At 36.0% G+C, this 20,428-nt stretch overlaps 5 protein-coding genes and 1 pseudogene across 21 annotated transcripts; 3 read left to right on the top strand and 3 right to left on the bottom strand.

Moving 5' to 3' along the window:
* The first annotated feature begins 88 nt into the window (after positions 1–88).
* LOC104722375 (bifunctional 3-dehydroquinate dehydratase/shikimate dehydrogenase, chloroplastic) lies at positions 89–4,850 on the top strand. Of its 3 annotated transcripts, none has more exons than XM_087468770.1 (12): positions 89–348; positions 768–913; positions 1,993–2,261; positions 2,418–2,523; positions 2,619–2,837; positions 2,918–3,264; positions 3,359–3,422; positions 3,525–3,633; positions 3,788–3,937; positions 4,028–4,176; positions 4,280–4,442; positions 4,623–4,850. In XM_087468770.1, the coding sequence occupies exons 1-12, from the start codon at positions 342–344 to the stop codon at positions 4,661–4,663; spliced, it is 1,770 nt and encodes a 589-aa protein (XP_087324896.1). In that variant the 5' UTR covers positions 89–341; the 3' UTR covers positions 4,664–4,850. The 3 variants fall into 3 exon arrangements, with proteins under 3 accessions (XP_087324896.1, XP_087324926.1, XP_010438858.2); XM_087468800.1 differs by having other exon boundaries at positions 164–357; XM_010440556.3 differs by lacking the exon at positions 89–348 and having other exon boundaries at positions 483–913.
* Positions 4,851–5,008: 158 nt separating this feature from the next.
* On the top strand, positions 5,009–8,569 carry LOC104722282 (uncharacterized). 4 transcript variants are annotated; one of them, XM_087468693.1, is made up of 2 exons: positions 5,009–5,157; positions 6,130–8,569. In XM_087468693.1, the coding sequence occupies exon 2, from the start codon at positions 6,221–6,223 to the stop codon at positions 8,189–8,191; it is 1,971 nt and encodes a 656-aa protein (XP_087324819.1). In that variant the 5' UTR covers positions 5,009–5,157; positions 6,130–6,220; the 3' UTR covers positions 8,192–8,569. The 4 variants fall into 4 exon arrangements, with proteins under 4 accessions (XP_087324819.1, XP_087324842.1, XP_087324775.1 ...); XM_087468716.1 differs by having other exon boundaries at positions 6,127–8,569; XM_087468649.1 differs by having other exon boundaries at positions 5,103–5,599.
* A 349-nt stretch (positions 8,570–8,918) lies between these two features.
* Positions 8,919–12,493, bottom strand: LOC104722183 (uncharacterized). 9 transcript variants are annotated; one of them, XM_019244708.2, is made up of 9 exons: positions 12,025–12,255; positions 11,922–11,939; positions 10,790–11,206; positions 10,530–10,650; positions 9,836–10,151; positions 9,691–9,763; positions 9,519–9,609; positions 9,339–9,418; positions 8,919–9,252 (listed from the first exon to the last, which is right to left on the bottom strand). In XM_019244708.2, exons 1-9 carry the CDS (start codon positions 12,112–12,114, stop codon positions 9,118–9,120), a joined length of 1,341 nt encoding a protein of 446 aa, XP_019100253.2. In that variant the 5' UTR covers positions 12,115–12,255; the 3' UTR covers positions 8,919–9,117. The 9 variants fall into 9 exon arrangements, with proteins under 9 accessions (XP_019100253.2, XP_019100261.2, XP_019100256.2 ...); XM_019244716.2 differs by having other exon boundaries at positions 8,919–9,215; XM_019244711.2 differs by having other exon boundaries at positions 9,836–10,148.
* A 2,000-nt stretch (positions 12,494–14,493) lies between these two features.
* On the bottom strand, positions 14,494–15,351 carry LOC104722130 (uncharacterized; annotated as a pseudogene). 2 transcript variants are annotated; one of them, XR_757151.3, is made up of 2 exons: positions 15,223–15,351; positions 14,494–14,835 (listed from the first exon to the last, which is right to left on the bottom strand). The product of XR_757151.3 is annotated as an uncharacterized LOC104722130, transcript variant X1 (transcript). The 2 variants fall into 2 exon arrangements; XR_015568239.1 differs by having other exon boundaries at positions 14,494–14,838; positions 15,223–15,306.
* A 287-nt stretch (positions 15,352–15,638) lies between these two features.
* LOC104703641 (NADH dehydrogenase [ubiquinone] 1 alpha subcomplex subunit 8-A) lies at positions 15,639–16,694 on the top strand (the record flags this gene model as incomplete). The annotated part of the gene is made up of 2 exons (XM_019238159.2): positions 15,639–15,835; positions 16,332–16,694. Coding segments are annotated over 2 exons (330 nt in total), but the record flags the coding sequence as incomplete, so codon positions are not given.
* Positions 16,695–18,524: 1,830 nt separating this feature from the next.
* Positions 18,525–20,391, bottom strand: LOC147949481 (patellin-3-like). Of its 2 annotated transcripts, none has more exons than XM_087508321.1 (5): positions 20,228–20,391; positions 19,439–20,053; positions 19,234–19,352; positions 19,013–19,151; positions 18,525–18,911 (listed from the first exon to the last, which is right to left on the bottom strand). In XM_087508321.1, the coding sequence occupies exons 3-5, from the start codon at positions 19,341–19,343 to the stop codon at positions 18,714–18,716; spliced, it is 447 nt and encodes a 148-aa protein (XP_087364447.1). In that variant the 5' UTR covers positions 19,344–19,352; positions 19,439–20,053; positions 20,228–20,391; the 3' UTR covers positions 18,525–18,713. The 2 variants fall into 2 exon arrangements, with proteins under 2 accessions (XP_087364447.1, XP_087364451.1); XM_087508325.1 differs by having other exon boundaries at positions 20,139–20,239.
* Between the last annotated feature and the right edge of the window lie 37 nt (positions 20,392–20,428).

Genomic DNA, 20,428 nt, shown 5'->3' with positions numbered 1-20,428 from the left:
TGATAGGTATTTTTGTTTTTTCTTCTGAATGTGTTAAAAAAAGAAAAGAAAAAAATACACATGTGGTGGCTAAACAACTGCTTCTACCAACCAATATGGACCTCATTAGAAAAAGCCAAAAATGTTAGAGCCACAAAAAACTAAGGCTCGAAAGATAGACAGCCTGATACAACAAAACAAAGGCAGAGGATTAAACCAATCTCACTGGCAAATAAATCTTCCAACTACTCCGAATAACCAAGGCTACAGAGTACAGATATTGGGAGCAGTTGGATTTCGTCACGCTTTGAGTTAATGGAGATAGGCTCCTCCTTGGTTCACGTGTCTCATTTACAAAACGAATGAAAGGTAAATAAGGTATACGTTTCTTGGCATTTAGAAAAATTAATAATAGATTTTTTCCTACTAAAGTAAGCAATAAAGCAAAGAAAGGAAACTTCTGGTAGACTGCAGTTCTTTTCTTTTTGATTATTTCAAAGAATAGGAAATAAAATTACACTAAATTTTCCTTTTCCATGAGGGTAAAAAAGTCTCTAGCAAAAGAAACAAAAAGACCAAACCGGCATATAATATTCTACAGTAAAAAACAAAACTGTTAAGCCAATCACCATTTTAAGCCTATATATATAACAATACCAAAAGACTACTAGTCCAATAATTGCAAACGACTGGGACAAACAAGACAAGAAGAAGAAGAAGAAAATAAGCTTAAAACTTGAGAAAGTTTGAAAAGAGCCGCATGGTCATTGGCTTGGGTTTTATGGCAGCTGCTTCAACTGGTGTGGTCTCCAACTTTCCTTCTTTGCTCACCGATCTTGCTGTCCGGTTCAGATCGAATGCCTTCTCCACCAAGAATCCACCGGTTTCCGTTGTGTTCTCAGGTCGTCGGAGTTTGAAACCAAACAATGCTTTTGTAAGTGACTAGCCTTGTTAATATACACAATAAATGTGGTAGATCTATGATTGTCGTTTACATATATACAAACATATAGTATCTTACATATAGATAACATAAGTGTACTTACGATATATATATATATTTCTTACAATCTATTAATCTAACATGGTCGAGTAAAGCCATTTAGACTAAGAAAATGTCTTCACAATTCACAAACGAAATATATTATAATTAATCAAATTTGTTTCGAAAGATATTACAATCTCTAATCCATCTCTATACTCATTTCTAAAATAGAGTTTAGAGTTTGATTTGCTCTAATCCATCTCCATTTTCATATGCAAAATAAAAATATATATATTTTATTATATTTTACTTATAATTTACACTAAATAGATAAATTGGTTGGTGATGCTACCTAATTAGCTCTCTCTCAATTAGGACCTGTGGGAAACTTATTTAAGTACGGTGCATATCGGGAACCCACCATTTTTGGAAACACATGACAATAAGGGAAGCGTGAGGGCCATGCACCATCACGATCAAACACTATCTTTTTTTTTTCACAGCGACCAAACACTATCTAGTGGCTGTGTTTTCTCCTCTAGCATAAAGAGAGCCAAAATATAGTACCGTGGCAATAATGTAAAGTTTTATTAATAAAATTGTAGTACTAGACTACAAGTAAGAAACATATGTATATGTATATATGAATATTTCATATTATTTTAAAAAATTTATACTTTAAAATCTTTTTTAATCCTTTCAGTTAATTTTGTAGTAACTAACTTAGTCCAAAAAAACCCTGCTAGCTTTGCAAATTTACCTACATAGATAATACATTTAACATTATATGTATAGTCTCGAAAGTGATGGATTTGGGCAACTTGCTTGTCCTACAGGTTGTAAAACAACTAACAACTATGAACTTGTCAGTTTTGTCACTATCGCCATGAATATATGGATCGACTTTTTTATTCTACATAACCAAAGTACTCACAAATTTCGTTTTGAACACATTAGTTGATTTGAAACTACAACTGAAATGACAAAAATCTAGATTGTGACTTTATATCTTGTTTGCAACGTGTAAGGTGGTTTCAAATTCCACGGAAGTGACGATCAGAAACAAAGAAAAAATGAAAATTCTAAGAACCAAAGAAATTGTGAAGAATCCGAGTTTGATTTGTGCTCCCCTGATGGCGAACTCAATAGACAAAATGGTGATTGAAATGTTCAAAGCCCATGAAATGGGTGCGGACTTGGTGGAAATTCGATTAGACGCTCTAACAGTTTTCAACCCTCTTGAGGATCTGAAAACCATTATACAGCAATGTCCTTTACCAACTTTGTTCACCTACAGGTTTGTGTGTGTGTGAAAGGCTAGAGATTTTTTTATTTTTTATTTTATTTTTAATCATATTTTTAAGGCATTTTTAATGAATTAATTATGGTTGGTTTGTGTATATATATGCATGATGCATTTATGAGTAATAATAATGTTCCTATTATGATGTAGACCAAAGTGGGAAGGTGGTCATTACGAAGGCAATGATAATGAACGACAAGATGTGCTACGCTTAGCTATGGAATTAGGAGCTAATTATGTTGATATTGAATTTCAGGTCACATATCATAACTTAATAATTCCTTTTTTTTTTGGGGATTTGTCAATGTTGATGCTAATAATTAATGACTTTATACTTCTTCGTATGATAAGGTTGCAAGTGAGTTCATCAAATCGATTCATGGAAAGAAGCCTGAAAATTTTAAAGTCATTGTTTCATCGCACAACTATAACGATACTCCTTGTGTTGAGGATCTCGAAGACCTTGTTGCAAGAATACGACAAACTGGAGCTGATATAGTAAAAATTGTTACGACTGCTATTAACATCACAGATGTTGCTCGCGTTTTCCATATAACCTCAAATTCTCAAGTAAGTGCAATACATAATCTAGATAAAATTTGGACCTCCACTGTTGCAAATATGGACTGATCTCACTGAAACACATTCAGGTTCCCACAATTGGATTAGCTATGGGTGAAAGAGGTCTAATTTCTTGGATACTAAGTTCGAAATATGGTGGATATATGACATATGCCACTTTGGAGTCTGAAAAGATGAACGCGCTTGGTCAACCAACGGTTAATGATCTATTGGATCTTTACAACTTTAGACAGATTGGTACTCAGACTAAAGTATATGGAGTTGTGGGAAATCCTATTAGTCACAGCAGATCACCTCTTATATACAATCGAGGTTTCAAAACAATTGGCTATGATGGAGTGTATATCCACATGTTAGCCGATAACATTGCTAGCTTTCTTGGAGCATACTCATCTCTTGATTTCGTTGGTTTCAGGTACATAACCTTGGTTATTTGTTATTGAAAAAATTACATAATTTTCATAAAAATATCCAAGAAAATTGAATAGAGTACTTGTGTTGACATGCAGCTGTGCAATTCCTTATAAGGAAGATGCATTGAAATGTTGTGATGAGGTTGATCCATTAGCAAATGTATGATATGCTAATGACCCAAATCATTATCATATAGCATATATACATATATCATCATCGTCTTAGTAAAATTGCTGAAATGCGTAGTGCATTATCTTATAGTCTGTAGGAGCTGTGAACACAATACGAAGGAGAGAAAGCGATGGAAAATTGTTGGGTTACAACACGGATTGTTATGGTGCTATTTCTGCTATTGAGGATGGCTTGCGTAGTAAGTTCTATGTTTCCAGTCAATATTTATAGTTTTCGATGTGGGATTCTTTAAGTTATATCATTTTTTTTAATCCGATGTGGGATTCTTTATATATCTTCATTGAATATTCTCTTTTGGTTTGTTTTACTTTTTTTTTTGGTTCTTCCTGCAGGCTCTGATGATTCGAGCAATGTTCCTTCCTTGTCGTCGCCATTAGCTGGTAAAACAGTAGTGATTATTGGTGCTGGTGGTGCAGGCAGAGCACTTGCTTATGGTGCAAAAGAAAAGGGAGCTAACGTTTTTATTGCTAATAGGACTTACGGTATAATTAAGCTTCATCAAGTACACAAATTTCACTTAACATTATGTCATATTTTATCTTGACACTTTTTTTTTTTTGTTTGTTTGGTAGAACGAGCCGTAGAACTTGCGGATTCAATTGGAGGCAAAGCCATATCGCTAGCGGATATAGATGATTTTCATCAGGAAGATGGGATGATTCTGGTCAACACCACATCAATGGGCATGCAGCCAAATGTCGATTTGACTCCCATTTCCAAGGTACATTTTTCGTATGCCTAATTACCATTGTTGAAATCTTTTTGTTTTTGTTCTCTAGAGGCAAATTTGAAAACAAGAATATTTTCCTTTGTTGATGGGATAGCATGCATTGAAGCACTATTCATTGGTATTTGATGCGGTCTATACTCCGAAGATGACGAGACTCTTACGAGAAGCAGAAGAATCAGGAGCCAGGATAGTCGTCGGCTCGGAGATGTTTGTCCGACAGGCGCTTGAGCAGTTCGAGCTTTTAACCGATTTGCCCGGTATGATCGATCGATAGAGATCATAAAGAGATACAAAACACACAAATCTCGTAATATATATATATATATATATATATATATATATATAAAAGCTCACATTGCTAAACACATAAGCTAAAAATAAGAGATTTTTTTTTTTCACCAATTATTAAATAACATTGTCAATGTTGTTGTGTGCAGCTCCAGAGGAACTCTTCAGGCAAATCATGACAAAGTACTAGAGAAGAGATTTAGATGGCTTGTGTCGGTCATGTTCTTATTCCGCGCCCGTGGAGACCCGGGGCCGATTCAATAAATTTTGGGGGAATGCCATATTTTTACCAGAATGTGCTTTGTTACTAATTAATTACCACTGACAATGTAATAAATTAATTCAATAATTACAACAATGTGCGAGAATTTGGTATATTTTTCCCGGTTTATTTTTGTTATAGTAAACTAGTAACTGAAAGAGAATTTTATTTCGCACGAAGGGTTTTTTGTTTCCCGCCAAAGCAAAAAAAATTGGGGGGGGGGGGGGGGGGAAGAGGAATTACAATTTCACCCGCCAACTTGAAAAAAAAATCAATCTCGAAAAAAAAAAAAAAAGGGTACTTCAGTTACACATACTTTAACTACTTGTTCATCAGTTTCATGTTGAGTTGTTTTCTTTTCCCGGCCAGACACAAAGCTCATAACTCTCTCTCTACACACCGTTTCGTCTTCCCTCGGCAAAGTAAGCTTCCTTTTTTTTTTGCCTTTTTATTTACTTCTTCTTCATGTTCCATTACTGATTCGAAATCTCCGATCAAATGATTAGGGATCTGTTAGGATCTGAATCTGACTCTTAACATTGCGTTTGTTCCTTTTGTCTATTATTTCTTCTTTGTTGCTTCTCCCAAATTGTATAGGATAAAACTGAGTGTAAATTTCTGAATCTGAATTCTAACAAAAGTTGGAGGGTTTTTCTGCAATTAATTAAAAATACGTCATTTTCTTTTCTTTCAATTAACCCCAAAACTAATCAAATCTACTGAGGGGGGGGGGGGGGGGATAATTAGATGAGCAAAAAAAGGAGTTTGTAGTTAGATGGGCTTTTTTTAAGTTTCACATCAGAGAGAGACGTCGTGAACTTTAGTCGGACTCCTTCCTCTCCGCCGTTCGGTTAATTCTCGCCGGTGAGTTTTCCCAAAAATTTCTCCATTGAGTGAATTCGTTAAATCGTCAGATCCTATAAAGATATTCTAATTTTTTTTTGGGGGGGGGGGGGAATCCTCCTCTGTTTCATTCGCCGCCGGTATCGTCTATCTCTCAGGGTTTTCAATTCCACGATGAATTCGTCGTTAACTCTCGTTTTGTTGTTGGGCTCTTTCATTTTCATGTTTTATTCTCCTGCTCTGCTTTTATCACTTCTGACTTTAAATGGTATTTCTAGAGAACGTAGACACATGTCTAGGGTTTATTTCTTTTTTATTTAATTTGGGTTTCCTTCAATCCTCTTATGTCACAGAAGGAACCTTTTCTCTGATTATGTTCTGATTACTCTCTAAAGGTTATACCTTTTAACCTGGGTTTGTGTTTTTTTTCCTCTTCCATTCATATATGTGCATCCATGTTTTGGTTTTGCAATTATCCTATAGTTTGTAGTTGTATGTAGCACAAGCATCTCTAATGGAAACAATTTTGATCTCTATCTATTATGTAGCAGAATCAGAGCAGAGGTGGAAGTGTCTACAAGGGGTCATTTACATCACTCTCTCGGGTTGGGGGGTTTCTATGATACTTAGGCTGGATTGATTATGAGTATCAATAGGGATGAGGCTCTTAGAGCCAAAGATTTAGCGGAGGGTTTGATGAAAAAGACTGATTTTACCGCTGCACGTAAGCTTGCTTTGAAGGCTCAAAAAATGGATGCCAGCCTTGATAACATATCTCGTATGATTATGGTCTGTGATGTTCACTGTGCCGCAACGGAGAAATTGTTTGGAACTGAGATGGATTGGTACGGTATACTTCAGGTTGAGCAGAACGCTGATGATGTTATCCTCAAGAAACAGTACAAGAGGCTTGCACTTCTTCTCCACCCTGATAAAAATAAGCTCCCTGGTGCTGAATCTGCTTTTAAATTGATTGGTGACGCCCAGAGGATACTTTTGGACAAAGAGAAAAGGAAGCTTCATGACGTTAAACGCAGAAGTTGGAGAAAGCCTGCACCAGCACCACCACCACCATATAAAACCCAACAGATGCCCAATTATAACACACAGCCTGCTTTCCGGGCAACCGTTAATAACAGGAACATCTTCACCGAATTGAGACCTGAAAACGGCCATCCCTACCAGAAAGCTCAAGCCCAACCAGCTGCTTTCGGTCACCGTGCAACCTTTTGGACATCTTGTGCCTTCTGCCGGACGAGGTTCGAATATAGTCGGGATTATGTCAACAAGGAAATCACTTGTGCGTCTTGTAGTAAACAGTTCACTTCTTTTGAAGTACCTTCGCAGAATGCACCACCGGGGAAAGGCTCATATCAGACTACTTCCTTCCCGCAACAGAACACATTTCCAGACCAAAAGGCTTACAGTGAACCTCAAAAAGGCGAGTTTCCAAAGCGTCCAGAACATCCTCCCAAAGTTTCCTCTACAAAGGCGAGTTTCCCTATGCAGGGTTCTACTGCAAAAAACACTGGTAAGAGGAAGAGAAAGAATATGATTGAATGTAGTGAAAGCTCTGACAGTGAAAGTAGCAGTGAGTCAGAAGATGCTGTGGTCGATGATACTATGGCTTCACGAGATTTGGGGTCCAAAGGAGGAGAGAAGCCTCGGAGGTCAGTCCGTAGCAAGCAGAAGGTTTCCTATAACGAGAATCTGAGTGATGATGATGTAGACTTAGTTCCTGAAAAAGGTGAAGAGAAAGAAGAGGAAAAGCAGATGCATGAGGAGCATAGCTCAACTGAGAGAGTAAACACGAAAGAGACGATAAAAGAAGACCAGGTGGAAACCCCTGCTGGTGCGAGTGATTCAGAGGAAGATTTAATTTCAGAGAGTGCAGCAAAACCAAATTTGATAAACTATGATGATCCTGATTTCAGCGACTTCGATAACTTGAGGGAAAAAAGCTGTTTTCAAGTTGGCCAGATGTGGGCTGTTTATGATGAAGACGAGGGAATGCCTAGATTTTATGCTATCATAAGAAAAGTAACAACTCCTGATTTCATGATTAAGTACGTATGGTTAGAGGTAGACCAAGATGAAGAGAATGAAAGACCAAATTTACCTGTCTCTGTTGGTAAGTTTGAAGTAGGGAATATGGAAGAGACGACTGAGTGTTCAATTTTCTCTCATTTGGTCCGCAGGACAACAAGAATCAGGGGTCGAAAGTTTACAGTATTCCCAAAGAAGGGAGAAATATGGGCCCTTTTCAAGAACTGGGACATCAAAGGGTCGGCTGACACAGTTTCTCCTCTTAAGTACGAGTATGTATTTGTTGAGATCTTGTCTGATCATGCAGAGGGAGCCACGGTATCAGTTGGGTTCTTGTCTAAAGTGAAAGGCTTTAAGTGTGTTTTCTGTCCAATGCCAAAAGATGAATCGAACACTTGTGAGATTCCACCTCATGAGTTCTGTAGGTTCTCACATAGTATTCCGTCATTCAGATTAAAAGGAACAGAAGGAATAGGCGTAACCGAGGGTTGGTATGAGCTTGATCCAGCTGCTTTACCGGTTTCTGTCTCTCAAAATCTATCAAGAGAAGAAGCAGCTCAAGACTAAGACCATCAGTCTCCACTTTCAGGATCTGCCTCTTGATATTTTCTCAATCAGAGGCTCTGTTGTGTCAATGAATTGCTAAAATCACGATTTTTGGAGCCTGTTTTATTTTGTTCAGGCTTACAGGTTTACTGACAAGGGAAACCAAAGCTCCTCAAGAGGCGTCGATAAGCTTGATCCCTCTTTGTTGTCTTGTGACATGATCCAGTCATGATTCTGGGGGGCGATTGTTTTATTTTTTATTTATTTTTTTTTTTGTCTAGCTCTTCTTGCGTTTTCCTTCTTCCGGTTCACGAATAAGTATATTACAAAACTCGTTTTTAATGTATATGTAACAAGTGTTTGTGTTAGCTACCTGGGCTTAAAACAGAAATTTCAACTGATGCTCTATTTTACAAGTGAAAAATGGATAGTACAAGCACAATATGGCCAAAAAGGGTTTTCAACACCTTAATTCAACAGTTTCTTACTCTAGCAAGAATGGAGTATAGAGACAAATGCTAGTTAAGTTTTAAGTCAACAAAAGGGCATTTGGTCTAGTGGTATGATTCTCGCTTTGGATTCTCGCTTTGGGTATGATTCTCGGAATGCCCCTTTTTGTTTTACCTGTGTTTTGTACTCACATGCCGTGGTCACAGGTCACACACACTCGTTAATATTTTGTTTATTTTTAACCTTTGCATTTTAATCCAGAAAAGGAAAAAAACGGATCACATACACTCTTTTCATCTGATAGAAAACGTCATCTCTTTCACAAGTTTCCATCGTGCTCTTAAAAACACACTTAGGGGGGCACAAAAAAGAAACTTCAGTAACATGTTCGAAGAAGAGGGTGTACATATATACATTTTACAGGTTACTGCAGGGTCAGATGAATCTCCTCACCAACAACTTCTTCTCCATAGTACATACAAACTCAAAAAGAGATTTCATACTGGGCTTGAGTTTTCTGCAATGCGTACACGCCAAGCAAAATAATGAAGGTACAACGAGTTTAGGCACACAGCTATCCCAAAACCAAGAATCCCTGCAAAAAGTATAGAATAGATCGCAGATAGTCTAACCTGAAACAAAGAGATTGGGAAAATGTATTGATCTTCATGTACCAATAATGAAATGAGGAAAACCGATAAGTGAGAGTATTGCTTACTGTAGCATATAATATATGAACCAACATGCCCACAAGCGCAAACTCAAGTGCTGCGTATGTCCATATGTATTCTCTGATGGCTGCAGAGTCAGATTACGAAAAGAAACGTTCTTAATTTTGTTGGCAAACAAAGTAAAGAGAGAGAGACTTATGAGTTTCTGAGGCAGTGGTTCTGTGTACCGAGGACAATGGCAAAAACAGATGCTAAGAGGCCTAACGTAAGTGAAAATGGTGCCGCTATGTAGATAGCTTGCTTGTTCAAGTCCCGAATCTACCAAAAAACATCAATTTTTTTTGTCAATGCCTTTCACAACAAAGTCAATCAAAACACCGAATATGTTTCAGTGGCTACCAGTAATTGCTCGAGGAAGAAGAAGTAACAGACTGTGCTGATTAGTACTAGCACCACAAACTCTTGCCAAGCACTGCACCAAATCATTGAGTCAGTTGTGTAATATTTCCAAGAATGGTGAAAGAAAGAAGTATCTTTTAGTTACCTAGCGGTTTGTGACTGCATATTCTGTTGACTGCGATCACGCCTGTGGTTTAGTTGATTAGTTGTGGGGACACGAACCAATGTAACTGGTAAGTTCTGGACTTCTTGTCTACAAACGTCACAGGTTCTTGTTCCCTTTGTACTAAACCACTTCATGGCACACGCTTCATGAACAAGTCTGAGATCACCTTTGCAGCTGCATTCCATTTTCAAAGTATTATTTTCTTCGCACACGTCTAGACAGATCCTGCACACTGCCTCTTCTTCGGGAATTTCTTCATCACTTTCTTCAGGAGGAACAGGAGAGATATGATCTGCTAAACACGGAGGAACAGAGATCTTATTCAGTATACAGATAGCATATGACTAAACGAAGAAAGTTTTAAGTTTCTTTCTAATTCTCAAACAAAAAATATTGCTGAACCAACCATTTGATTATGCAAATTATAATTATGCAAATTATTGAATAAGCGTTGATATCCCCTACACTAAAAATACTGCATATGAACCAATCAAACCCTCGTATCTTCATCATCCATACCTCAAGTCTGTATCTTTTGATTCAATGAGAATTCAAAGGCAACTGAGAAAAAAGGCTCCATGTTTAAGGGAGAATTAGCATTGATTGTTCCAGTAACTGCCTAAACTCAACTTTCAAATGATAACTCGGGAAAAGATCTGTTAGAAACATGTACCTGCACTTGTTTCACTGGCAACACGGGCTTTGTGGTCGTCGAAAGAGATGGATCGCACAATCACTTTGTTTCTGCCGGGCATAGACAAGGACCTTGGAACTGCTGGACAAACATAATCTTTCTGCAACAAAATTCAATCTTTAGTACTACTTTTTTACAGCTACATTTTGGACAAGAAAGGAGATTCCTTGAGAGTGAATTTTAACATATTACAATTGACAAAATAGAGAGGACTATAATGTACGACAGTAATAACTCACATTAGGCGGTTCACCAGGCATCTCAGCTGAAACCTGTGTAGATACCACAGGAGACAATTTTGCGGCATGTCTACTAGGAAGTGACAAGCATCTTTTCCAATAAGGCGACGTTGTTGAAGTGGGAGTAGTGGGCTTTTGCACAGTTTCCATGAGCCCGGGAGATAGGAGGGAGCTTCTCTCGCTATCGGTTTGAGAAGAAACTTTCTTTTTCAAGCTTAAATTCCGCAAGATTCCTCTAGGTGAGGATGTAGTACCAGTTTTGAATGAACTAGTGGACTTCAGTGAGCTCTTTGGGTTACGGCCGCTACCGAATGGAATAGGTCGTGGCGGTATTTGTATAGAAAGATCCAAATGGGTTCCGCTGGATTGAGAGCTGGGCACATCTTCAGTAGTCTTTTCTTTAACCTGATGATCACCCTGTAAGCATTTCATGCCCACATGTCAAAAGTTCAGGTCTTCCTCTTACACAAGTTAACAATTAAGAAAAAATGATCACAAACATTTATAACAGATAAAAGAGAAATACAACAACAACATTATCGATTTGAATCTAGATGGGGTTAAAGACAATCACACAAGCTATCTACACACCTCCAAATTTTGAGAAGAAACCGTATAATAATATGTCAATAAGAAGGGACAAGAAAGGCTTTGTAGTAACACTAGTAGAGAAGATATCCCCAAAAAAATTATAATTGCAAGATCTAAACAATAGATTTTGTACTTGTGATTTCACTTTTTCCCCACAGAACAGTTACTTGTTTAAATATAAAAGGAACAAATCCCAAGTGGTTCAAGTTTGTACTCTTTATAACAGGTAAATAGGCACATAATAAAATCAAAAGCAGAGTCTGTACCTACCACCAAGTGATTCATGTTAATCAAATCCAGAGTCCACGAAAGGAAGAGAAATAAATAGAAGAAAGAAAAAAAGCCCAAAAGATAACCTCTTTGAATGAATATAAACCCCGGCGGACTTTATTAAAAATACAGGTAGTTTCCAGGTTAATCAAACCGTAGCAATCAAATCACACACAGAAGAAGAAAATAAACATAGAAAACGCAGATAACGTTTTCAAGCGATTCTTCAGATACCCAATGTTATATGAGGGGTAAAAGATTTCAGATTTACCTTTTGTAATCTGATTATCTAAAAATAACCCAGACAAAGAAAGCGAATTAGGGAGAGACAAAGGTCAGAATTTTTGGAATTATGTTGTTGTTAATTAAATTACCTGAGAAGAAGGATGAAGAGACGAAGAAGAATCACCAACGACGATTATAGGGATTCCGGGTTGTTGTGCTGCCGAATCTTGCATCATCATCGAACCAAACTAAACCGATTTAAATTCTAATTCTATACTATGTATCAAATTATGAAATCAAATCCGCTCGACAAATATTCTGAGAGACTGTCTGTGTGTGTGTGAGAGAGAGAGAAGCAAATCTCTGTATGAATAATAATAATAATATGATGAAATAATTGTGCTTTATTTAATACTAGTACTAATTTTTACGACTGACATGTCTTATTATTACTTTATTTGTTCACTTGTTACTAATATAATACACGTACGTTGTCACTCCACTCATTCATTACTGTTCTCTTTTTGTTTATTTACGGTTTTTTTGTCTTCATTTATTATTACTGTTCTTTAATTTTTCCATAATCGTTATTTATTTGTCAAATCCCAATAATCGTATTTATGATAAGCAAAACATAAATCGACAAAGAAGAATAGAAGATGAAGAAGGAATCATATTCTTGTCGTTGATTTTTTTGACGAAGATAATTCAACGTTACGGGCCTACGGGTCCGTTCATGTTTCTTGTCACTTTGTTGGAAATTAAATAAAATCATTCTCCTCTTTAGTTCACTTTACGCACTGAATTAACAAGTAGTAATGTGATGATGATAAAAAAGTACTATCATAACATAGATAAATGGATTTGAAAGGACGCATACCTTTCTGAAAAAAAAAATATATATACTTGAAAGTAAGAAGTGAAAGCTACTTTTTGAAACGATAAAAGGAAAAAGAAAAAAAAGATACTTTGTAAGTTTAGGTTGATGTAAACTTTAGATTAAGCGGCTTTATAAACTACTAAACAAAATACACGATGATCGATCTTTAGATAATGGCTGGCGTGTTTAATTAATAATACCTCACCAGATTTTCTTCTATCTCCTTCCTTCCTGCGTAATATATATACCACGTGCTTCTATCATACTCTTCCTCTGCTAAAAAAAACTCATAATGCGGTTTGGTGCGTTGTGTTTAAAATTCGTGATATGTATCTTTATTATATATGAATTTGTTTAAGAGCATTTAAAACATTCTGTTACCACAAAATTTAGCAAACCTTTTAATCATCTTCTCTTAAACAAAATTATAACTTTTGATTAGTCAAAATTATAATTCCAAAGCTACATATATCAAACCATTTTAATATGACAAACATTATAAATCATCATCATGATCTTCTACGCGTATAATATATTCATATTTTATACATAGATTTAATTTAATAGTCGTTAGTTTCCGCAGCGCGTATTTTTTATGTGTTTACAAAACGATAGATAATGTGAAATGCGATGCATTGGGAATTTCATAGCTCATGTTTGATTCTACGTGCGTTTCTTCTACAACGATGTAATACTAAACAAGACGAGTGTATATGTATCTCCGTTGTTATCTTGAATGCTATGTTTTTAGCGCAAACATAATGTGTCTTAACAGTATTAGTTAGGTTATGTCTAGATAGAAAAATATATATGAGAAAATTAGGAAGTCATTTGAGATGTTGAAATAAGGCATATTGTGACCATTAATTTGAGATAACTGATTCATAATCCCAATTTAACATTTTGTTCTAGACACAGTGAATTATAATTTTATACAGTTACATGGTAAAAATATTCCTTTTTTTTTTACAAACTAATTTGTCTTCAGCTTGTACGTTGAACGTATACTACTAGACATAGTGCCATCACCAAGGCAAAATATGAAGGTAATTATTTCTCACTTTACTAATTGCATCGTCTAACCTTAGTGTATTAGTCATTATACAGTAGTAGTATAATTTGATGTGCTAGTCCAACTATAAATTGACTGTTTTGAATTATAATTTTTGTTAGTGTATATGGTCGAGCTCGTGGCCGAGAACATCATGTCCTACTTAAATCACCATCAATTACCAAACAAAATTGCCAAAGTGTCATCATATATTCTAAAAACATCATTATATAACTACCGACCCAAAGAGAAGTGTGTATGTGTTCATTGAATCTTCTTAAAATGGAAGAAAAATTCCATTTGACATCCAAGATTTGGCTTAGTCATCTCAAGTCAAAGTCATGACCTAACATAAAGAGATACGGTGGGTCGATCAGGAACAAGGCCGGTTATGCATTTAGGTTTACATCCAAGGTAGAGACAATTTTTTAGCTTTCCTTGAAAAGGCCAAACAATTGTGATGTATTAGGCTTCTTTTAACGTTTTGTAGGAAAACAAGACACAAAGATCTCCAGTTGTTAGGCTTTTGTTTGATGATCTTTTTAGGCAGCCATAAGAGTGATTGGATTAAGTAGACATATGAAACTACTAAAGTTATATAGGTCGTCGGGTAAGCAACTTGTAGTGTAGGAGGATCTCTAACTAATATCGTGCTCTCGTTGAAATTATTAAAATTGATCACAATACTATCAAACTGCACTTAAAATTATGTTTTAGAGAATCCAACAAACAGTTTCGATACAAGTTGTAAATTGAAAAGCTATTTGATTGACGAGGAAGTAACTTGCATATATATATTTTTGTAACAAGTTTGATAGCATAAACAAGCTAAAATCAATCAAAGCATTTTTCACTTCATTTTCTGCTCAGTAAAGAGGACATGGCGATTAACTCGAGGATCGTACTTACGGAACTCGAGCTTCTCAAGAAGTCCCTTGGTACTCTTCCACTTGACATAGAAGAATCCAGTTCCAGCTGCTGAAACTAGACGGATGAACATGAACGTCTTCTTCCTCTTGTCACCCATATCTACTTCAAACACACACACACACACACAACAAGTATGAGGAATGTCGTCACATTACAGAGATTGCATTAGGACGAACAAAAAACCCTCGAAACTGATGAAACAGAGGGACCAAAAACGTATAAAGTTCTCCATTTTTAGCTTATAATATGAAAAAATGCTCTCAACAATACTTAGAAAGGAGGACATACAGATCTGTTGAAGCTAGAGGTGAGAAAACTAAGCGGAGAAACAGATCTAACACCTAAGAATTTAGGATATCTCAGCTCGATTTCATCTAATTACAACACGACGAACACGATTAACAAACCAGAAGAACCCTTTTCGGAGGAGATGAAATTAGATGTTCGGAATCAAAAATCGAAGAAGCCTAGAAAGATTAAGCGTACCTGTAAAATCGAATTCGACGGAGTCCGAAACTGATCTCGCCGACGAAGATGACAGGGGTGATAAACCCTAGAAACGAGTGATTGGGTATTTTTTTTTGTTTTAATCAATTAAATAGACTTTTAAATTAAGCCCAATATCGGCCCACCAAACCCAGATGTAAAACGCAGCGTTTTAATCACGAGGACCAAATTTGCATTTGTTGTTCATCTTCTTCTTCATCGCTTCAGGCGCTTATATTGTTTGTTCTCTCTCAGTCGAGAAGAAGACTCGACTCTCGAGTCATCATCATCTGCAGAATAGGTGAGATGACGTTTCGTTATTAATCGATTTTTTCATTTTGGATTTCGAAGTTTTGATTAATCAATTTTGGTTTATATACCTATACAGATTTAGGGATTTATTCTAAAAATCTTGAGCTACGGAGGCGAATGCGGCGGTGGACGGGACGGGGAATCCGATCCCGACGTCGGCGGTTTTAACAGCTTCGGCGAAGCATATAGGAATCAGGTGTATGCAAGAAAACATGGCGTTCCTGAAATGCAAGAAGAACGATCCTAACCCAGAGAAGTGCCTCGAGAAGGGACGCGAAGTCACTCGCTGTGTTCTTGGCCTGTACGTCTTCTAACCTCTTATTTCTCGTTTCAATTTCTCTGCAAGCTCTTAAACTTGATGAGGATTGTGGATAATGCCAAACATTGTAGATTTAGGGATTCTGATCATAGAGTTTGAGAAAGGAGTAGTCTTTAGACTTGTTTTGATGTGGGTTACAGTGTTTTTAAGGTCCAAAGAACATAATCTAGAACTTGGCAAGTCTTTGTTACATTATGGCTTCCCTAGTTGAAAGTAATTCGTGGCAGACTACTGTTTGTAGGAGGAGGATCCTTTGTTTCCGTAGATTGAAATTGAACTCAAAAGCCTTTAAAACTAGCCATTTTGTTTAGTTAGTATCTAAGAAGCTGTTGTTTGAGTTTGAATCTTGTGTAGTGAGTGATAAAATCTTGAGAGTTCACTTACTTTGTTCAAACCATAGGACAGGACGATGATGAACTTGAGTAGTTTGCAATTGTGGACTAGTTTGTTCATAAAACTGGTGAAATGATATTTGCAGGCTGAAGGATCTTCACCAGAGATGCCCCAAGGAGATGGATGCTTACGTTGGATGCATGTATTATTACACCAACGAGTTTGATTTGTGTCGGAAAGAGCAAGAAGCCTTCGAGAAAGCGTGTCCGTTGAAATGACAAGTCAAGTTTATTAGTATCTCCAAATTAATAAGCAACTGTTTTGTTTTCAGTCTTGAGCTTTTTACTCTAATCACACTCTTCCATCGCTGCTTCTTTTCCTTTTCTGATAGTGCGAAAACCATTGTTAAATCATGTCATGTTTCTGTATTAAATTATCTTAAAACATGACTGAGTTAAGTAGAGGCATTTGACTCTCTTCAAGTATACAGCTTGGTTATTATGTAAAAGCTGATTTTATACACACACTAGGTAATTAGTCCAGGCAATAGTTTTTATTATATTTCTTAAACTAAAATATTGTTCATTTCTATTAACAATAACATAATCGATTTTTTTATTATTATTAAAATATGAATCTCAAAATTTTTTATAGCAATTTCTCAAAATAACACTCCTCTCAATATTTTGGTATGGTTATTTATTATACAAAATTTAAAGTATATAAATTTTTTTATAGAACAAAAATTACAAAAAATTATTATAGAAATTTAAACATTTAAACATTTTAATATAAATAATAATAATATAGAAATTTAAACATTTTCTAATATGAGTGAATCTATGTTTATCATGTTTTACAGAGGTTAAACATTGATTTAAAGAGTTTTTCTTAATGTCATTGTAAACATAAGACTGTAGTATAGTAAAATTGAATCAAATAAAATTATCAAACAATTTAGTAACTACGTATAAAATTATTGTGTATAAAATATTTCTCATTTCAATCTTTAAAGCAATATAGAAATATATATATATATATATGAATATAAGTTTAGCTAACCAAAATAATTAAAAATATTTAAATTTAACCAGAAACATTTTCTTTTGAAAGATAAAAATAAATTAATTGGAGGAATGAATGTAAAAATATTGGGTAAGAGTTACATTTGAGTTAAATGTAGAATTAAATGAAGTTACATGCCTTTAAAGGTGAGTTCATTATAAATAAATATTTTAATTTGTTTCTGACTTAAAAGAAAAGGAATACCAAGTGAATCAATCAAAATTTAAACTTACACATGATTTGATTGTTTTGTTGATATAAACTCAACACTCACACATAATATTCCAAATTGAAAATATTACTTTTGAAGTGACAAACTAAATTAGTTTTCTTGTAAAATTATATGAACTTCAATGTGACGACGGTAAAGACTAAGAATATCTGAAGTTGTTCATTAACAATGCTTATTTCACTACAAGTTATACAATTAACGACACCAACCAACTTCAGATTTCAGATTTGTTATATAAACAAAACAATGCTTACATCTTCATAAACAAGATATATATACAAAGGAAGTGATCGGCGTTTGTTGCTCTGTTTCAGGTTTCACATCTCAGATTCCCCCCATATTTTACTCATGTGTTATGAACACAAAACTAGCCAAGGCATGATGGTGTTATAATGTTTTTGTTTTTTGTTCATAATAATGTCACTTTTTTGAATAGGTGAACAAAAATTGCAGTAAAATTTCAGAAAACAGCATGATACTTCAAAGGGAAAAAAGATTTCTGGTCGGCGGAATTACTAATGGCGCATACAACTTTGATAGGCCCATTGATCTTTACGACCTCGGCTGTCAGAGCATTACAATTTGCCACCCTTCGTTCCAATCTAGTAAAACCACCATCATCACCGTTCGGTACAAATTTTGTCTGGTCTTCTTCTCCTATCAACTCAAAAGTTCCCGGTATGAGCACTATCTGGTAACTCAAGGGAGCTCCAATTGATCTAAACTTGAAGTGAAGTGTGCATTCCTGGAAGACAATGAAAATTAAAAGATTTTATAAGATAATTGAACAATCAACATAAGTCGGGGTCGATGCAATACAATATCACATTATGGGGAGAAATGAAACTAACCTATTGACATGTGATCTTAATAGATTTGTTTTCACCAGGTTTCAGAGCTAGCATGGAGGAGGTATGACCCACAGAGATATCAGTGGGGAATATACTCAATCCTCCAAAGTTAAACGGGATTTGATGGGGATCAATGTGTCTAAAAAATAGGGAGAGATTGCACCGTAGCATAATAGAACACCAAAAGAAAAGAAAGAAAAATTCAACTAATTTTTAAGATTTCAATTGACCTGGCTAATTGTTTCACAAGTGCTTACATCTTGATAAACAAAATGTAAAAATTGCAATAAAAAATCAGAAAACACCATGATACTTGAAAACGAAAAAAGATTTGTTGCCCGTGGAATTGCTAATCGCAATTACAATTTTCATAGGCCCCTTAGACCTCCACCACCTCTGTTGTCAGATCACCACAATATGTCAGCCTTCGTTCAAATCTTGTAAAACCACCATCATCACCGGTGGGTACAAAAGTTGTCTCATCTTCTTCTATCCACTCAAAAGTTCCAGGTATGAGTGATATCTGATAAGTCAAGGGAACTTCAATGGATCTAAACACGAAGTGAACTGTACATTCCTGAAACACAATGAAGTTTAAAATATTTTATAAGATAACTTGCACAATCACAATCAACACAAGTCGGGGTCGATGCAATTAGGGGGAGAAATGAAACTAACCCGTTCACATGTGATCACAATAAATTTGTTTTGGCCAGGTTTGAGAGCTAGCATGGAGGAGGTATGACCCACAAAGATATCGGTGGGGAATATACTCAATCCTCCAAAGTTAAACGGGATTTGATGGGGATCAATGTGCCTAAAAAATAGGTAAACCAAATCAGAAACTCTCTACAGATCCTAACAAGAAAACACAAACAAAGAAACAATAAAGCAATTACCTGAATAGTGTGCAAAGAGATATCGCTGGGTAGGCCACCTCACTCTCCTTAGCCGCTCTTGGTGATTTCATGTGGTTATACGCACGGACCCACCAAGGAGACTCATCCATAATAGTTATCTGTAACCAGAAATTATGCTTGTAAGAAAAATGAATGATCAGATTCTCTAGCTAGAACGAAGATAAAAATTAAAAATGTGTTCTACCTGTTTGGAGGCAAATCCAGGGTAGTACTCGTGAGCCAAGATCAAGGCTGGTTTGGCTAGTTTGGTCACCAAGTCAAGCTCTGTCTTCGACAATCTTGAAGGATTACTACTAATATCAAGAACATGAAGAAAGTTGGGAATTTTCTACCGGAGGTCAAATACTGTTTCCTTATGCACTTCTCCATGAAAGAATCGTAGTCTTCACGAAAATAGCCACATGATGCTCCGCAATTCCCCTCTCGAATCCATTGTAGACTAAATCGTAACACACGGGGTTGCCTTCTCTGTCGTGTCCGTGCATGAAGACGAACTCTTCAGGAACATTTAACCTCCCTTCAATCTCTGCGTCGATATTGTTGTTCCTTCTCCAATCCATGGTATTTTCTAACAGGCTTAACGACTTCTCAACATTGAATTTTTTGGCTTTTAAAAATTTCAACAAAACCATGCTGCTTCCCTCACCATCCACTAGCGGGATCCCCCATATATTGCTTTCACGATTAGGCTTCCTTTCTAAGTAACTCTTCACCAATATCCTAAATTCTTTAAGGGCTTGCATCTTTGAACTGTGCGCCGTAAATGCGGGTGGAAGGGCGATACAGGAGTTGCTGTTTTCTGATTAAATCAAATCATCAAATCAGTCATACAATTACAACTACGCTGACTTAATTTGAACTATGAAAAGAAACTACAACTATACCGACTATACGCAGAGATAAGCATATTGGCTGTGCCGTAAGAGGAAAAAAAAAAAAAAAAAGAGGGATAAGAGAGAGAACCAGATCATACCAATAATTGTACGGACTTCGTTGGCTTTCATAGCGTTCATAGTATAAACGACGGGCGAGAGAGGCAGTTAGAGGTGATATTTGTGTGTGTAGTAGGGAGATTAGAGAGAGAGACAGAGGTGATATTTGCGTTGCCGTAAGCAGAATTAAGAGAAATCTTATCTTGTCTACAAGAAAAGAGATACGTAATATTCATTCTGTT

The sequence above is a fragment of the Camelina sativa genome, chromosome 1 (genome assembly GCF_030686135.1).
Source record: "Camelina sativa cultivar CO46 ecotype springtype chromosome 1, ASM3068613v1".
NCBI classification, from domain to species: domain Eukaryota; kingdom Viridiplantae; phylum Streptophyta; class Magnoliopsida; order Brassicales; family Brassicaceae; genus Camelina; species Camelina sativa.
This window is presented reverse-complemented; position numbering and strand designations above follow the sequence as displayed.

What these genes read in the sequence shown, in the direction of transcription:
- LOC104722375 (XM_010440556.3), top strand. Translation starts at nt 740, where the DNA reads ATGGTCATTGGCTTGGGTTTTATGGCAGCTGCTTCAACTGGTGTGGTC. An exon ending in CCAACTTTGTTCACCTACAG is followed by an intron (nt 2,262 to 2,417) that starts GTTTGTGTGTGT and finishes ATTATGATGTAG; the next exon opens with ACCAAAGTGGGAAGGTGGTC. An exon ending in ATGTTGATATTGAATTTCAG is followed by an intron (nt 2,524 to 2,618) that starts GTCACATATCAT and finishes TCGTATGATAAG; the next exon opens with GTTGCAAGTGAGTTCATCAA.
- LOC104722282 (XM_087468693.1), top strand. Translation starts at nt 6,221, where the DNA reads ATGAGTATCAATAGGGATGAGGCTCTTAGAGCCAAAGATTTAGCGGAG.
- LOC147949481 (XM_087508321.1), bottom strand. Translation starts at nt 19,343, where the DNA reads ATGGATGAGTCTCCTTGGTGGGTCCGTGCGTATAACCACATGAAATCA. An exon ending in TCTCTTTGCACACTATTCAG is followed by an intron (nt 19,152 to 19,233) that starts GTAATTGCTTTA and finishes CCTATTTTTTAG; the next exon opens with GCACATTGATCCCCATCAAA. An exon ending in TTGTGATCACATGTGAACGG is followed by an intron (nt 18,912 to 19,012) that starts GTTAGTTTCATT and finishes ATTGTGTTTCAG; the next exon opens with GAATGTACAGTTCACTTCGT.
- LOC104722183 (XM_019244708.2), bottom strand. Translation starts at nt 12,114, where the DNA reads ATGATGATGCAAGATTCGGCAGCACAACAACCCGGAATCCCTATAATC. An exon ending in TCTTCCTCGAGCAATTACTG is followed by an intron (nt 9,610 to 9,690) that starts GTAGCCACTGAA and finishes GTTTTTTGGTAG; the next exon opens with ATTCGGGACTTGAACAAGCA. An exon ending in TTCATATATTATATGCTACA is followed by an intron (nt 9,253 to 9,338) that starts GTAAGCAATACT and finishes TCTTTGTTTCAG; the next exon opens with GTTAGACTATCTGCGATCTA.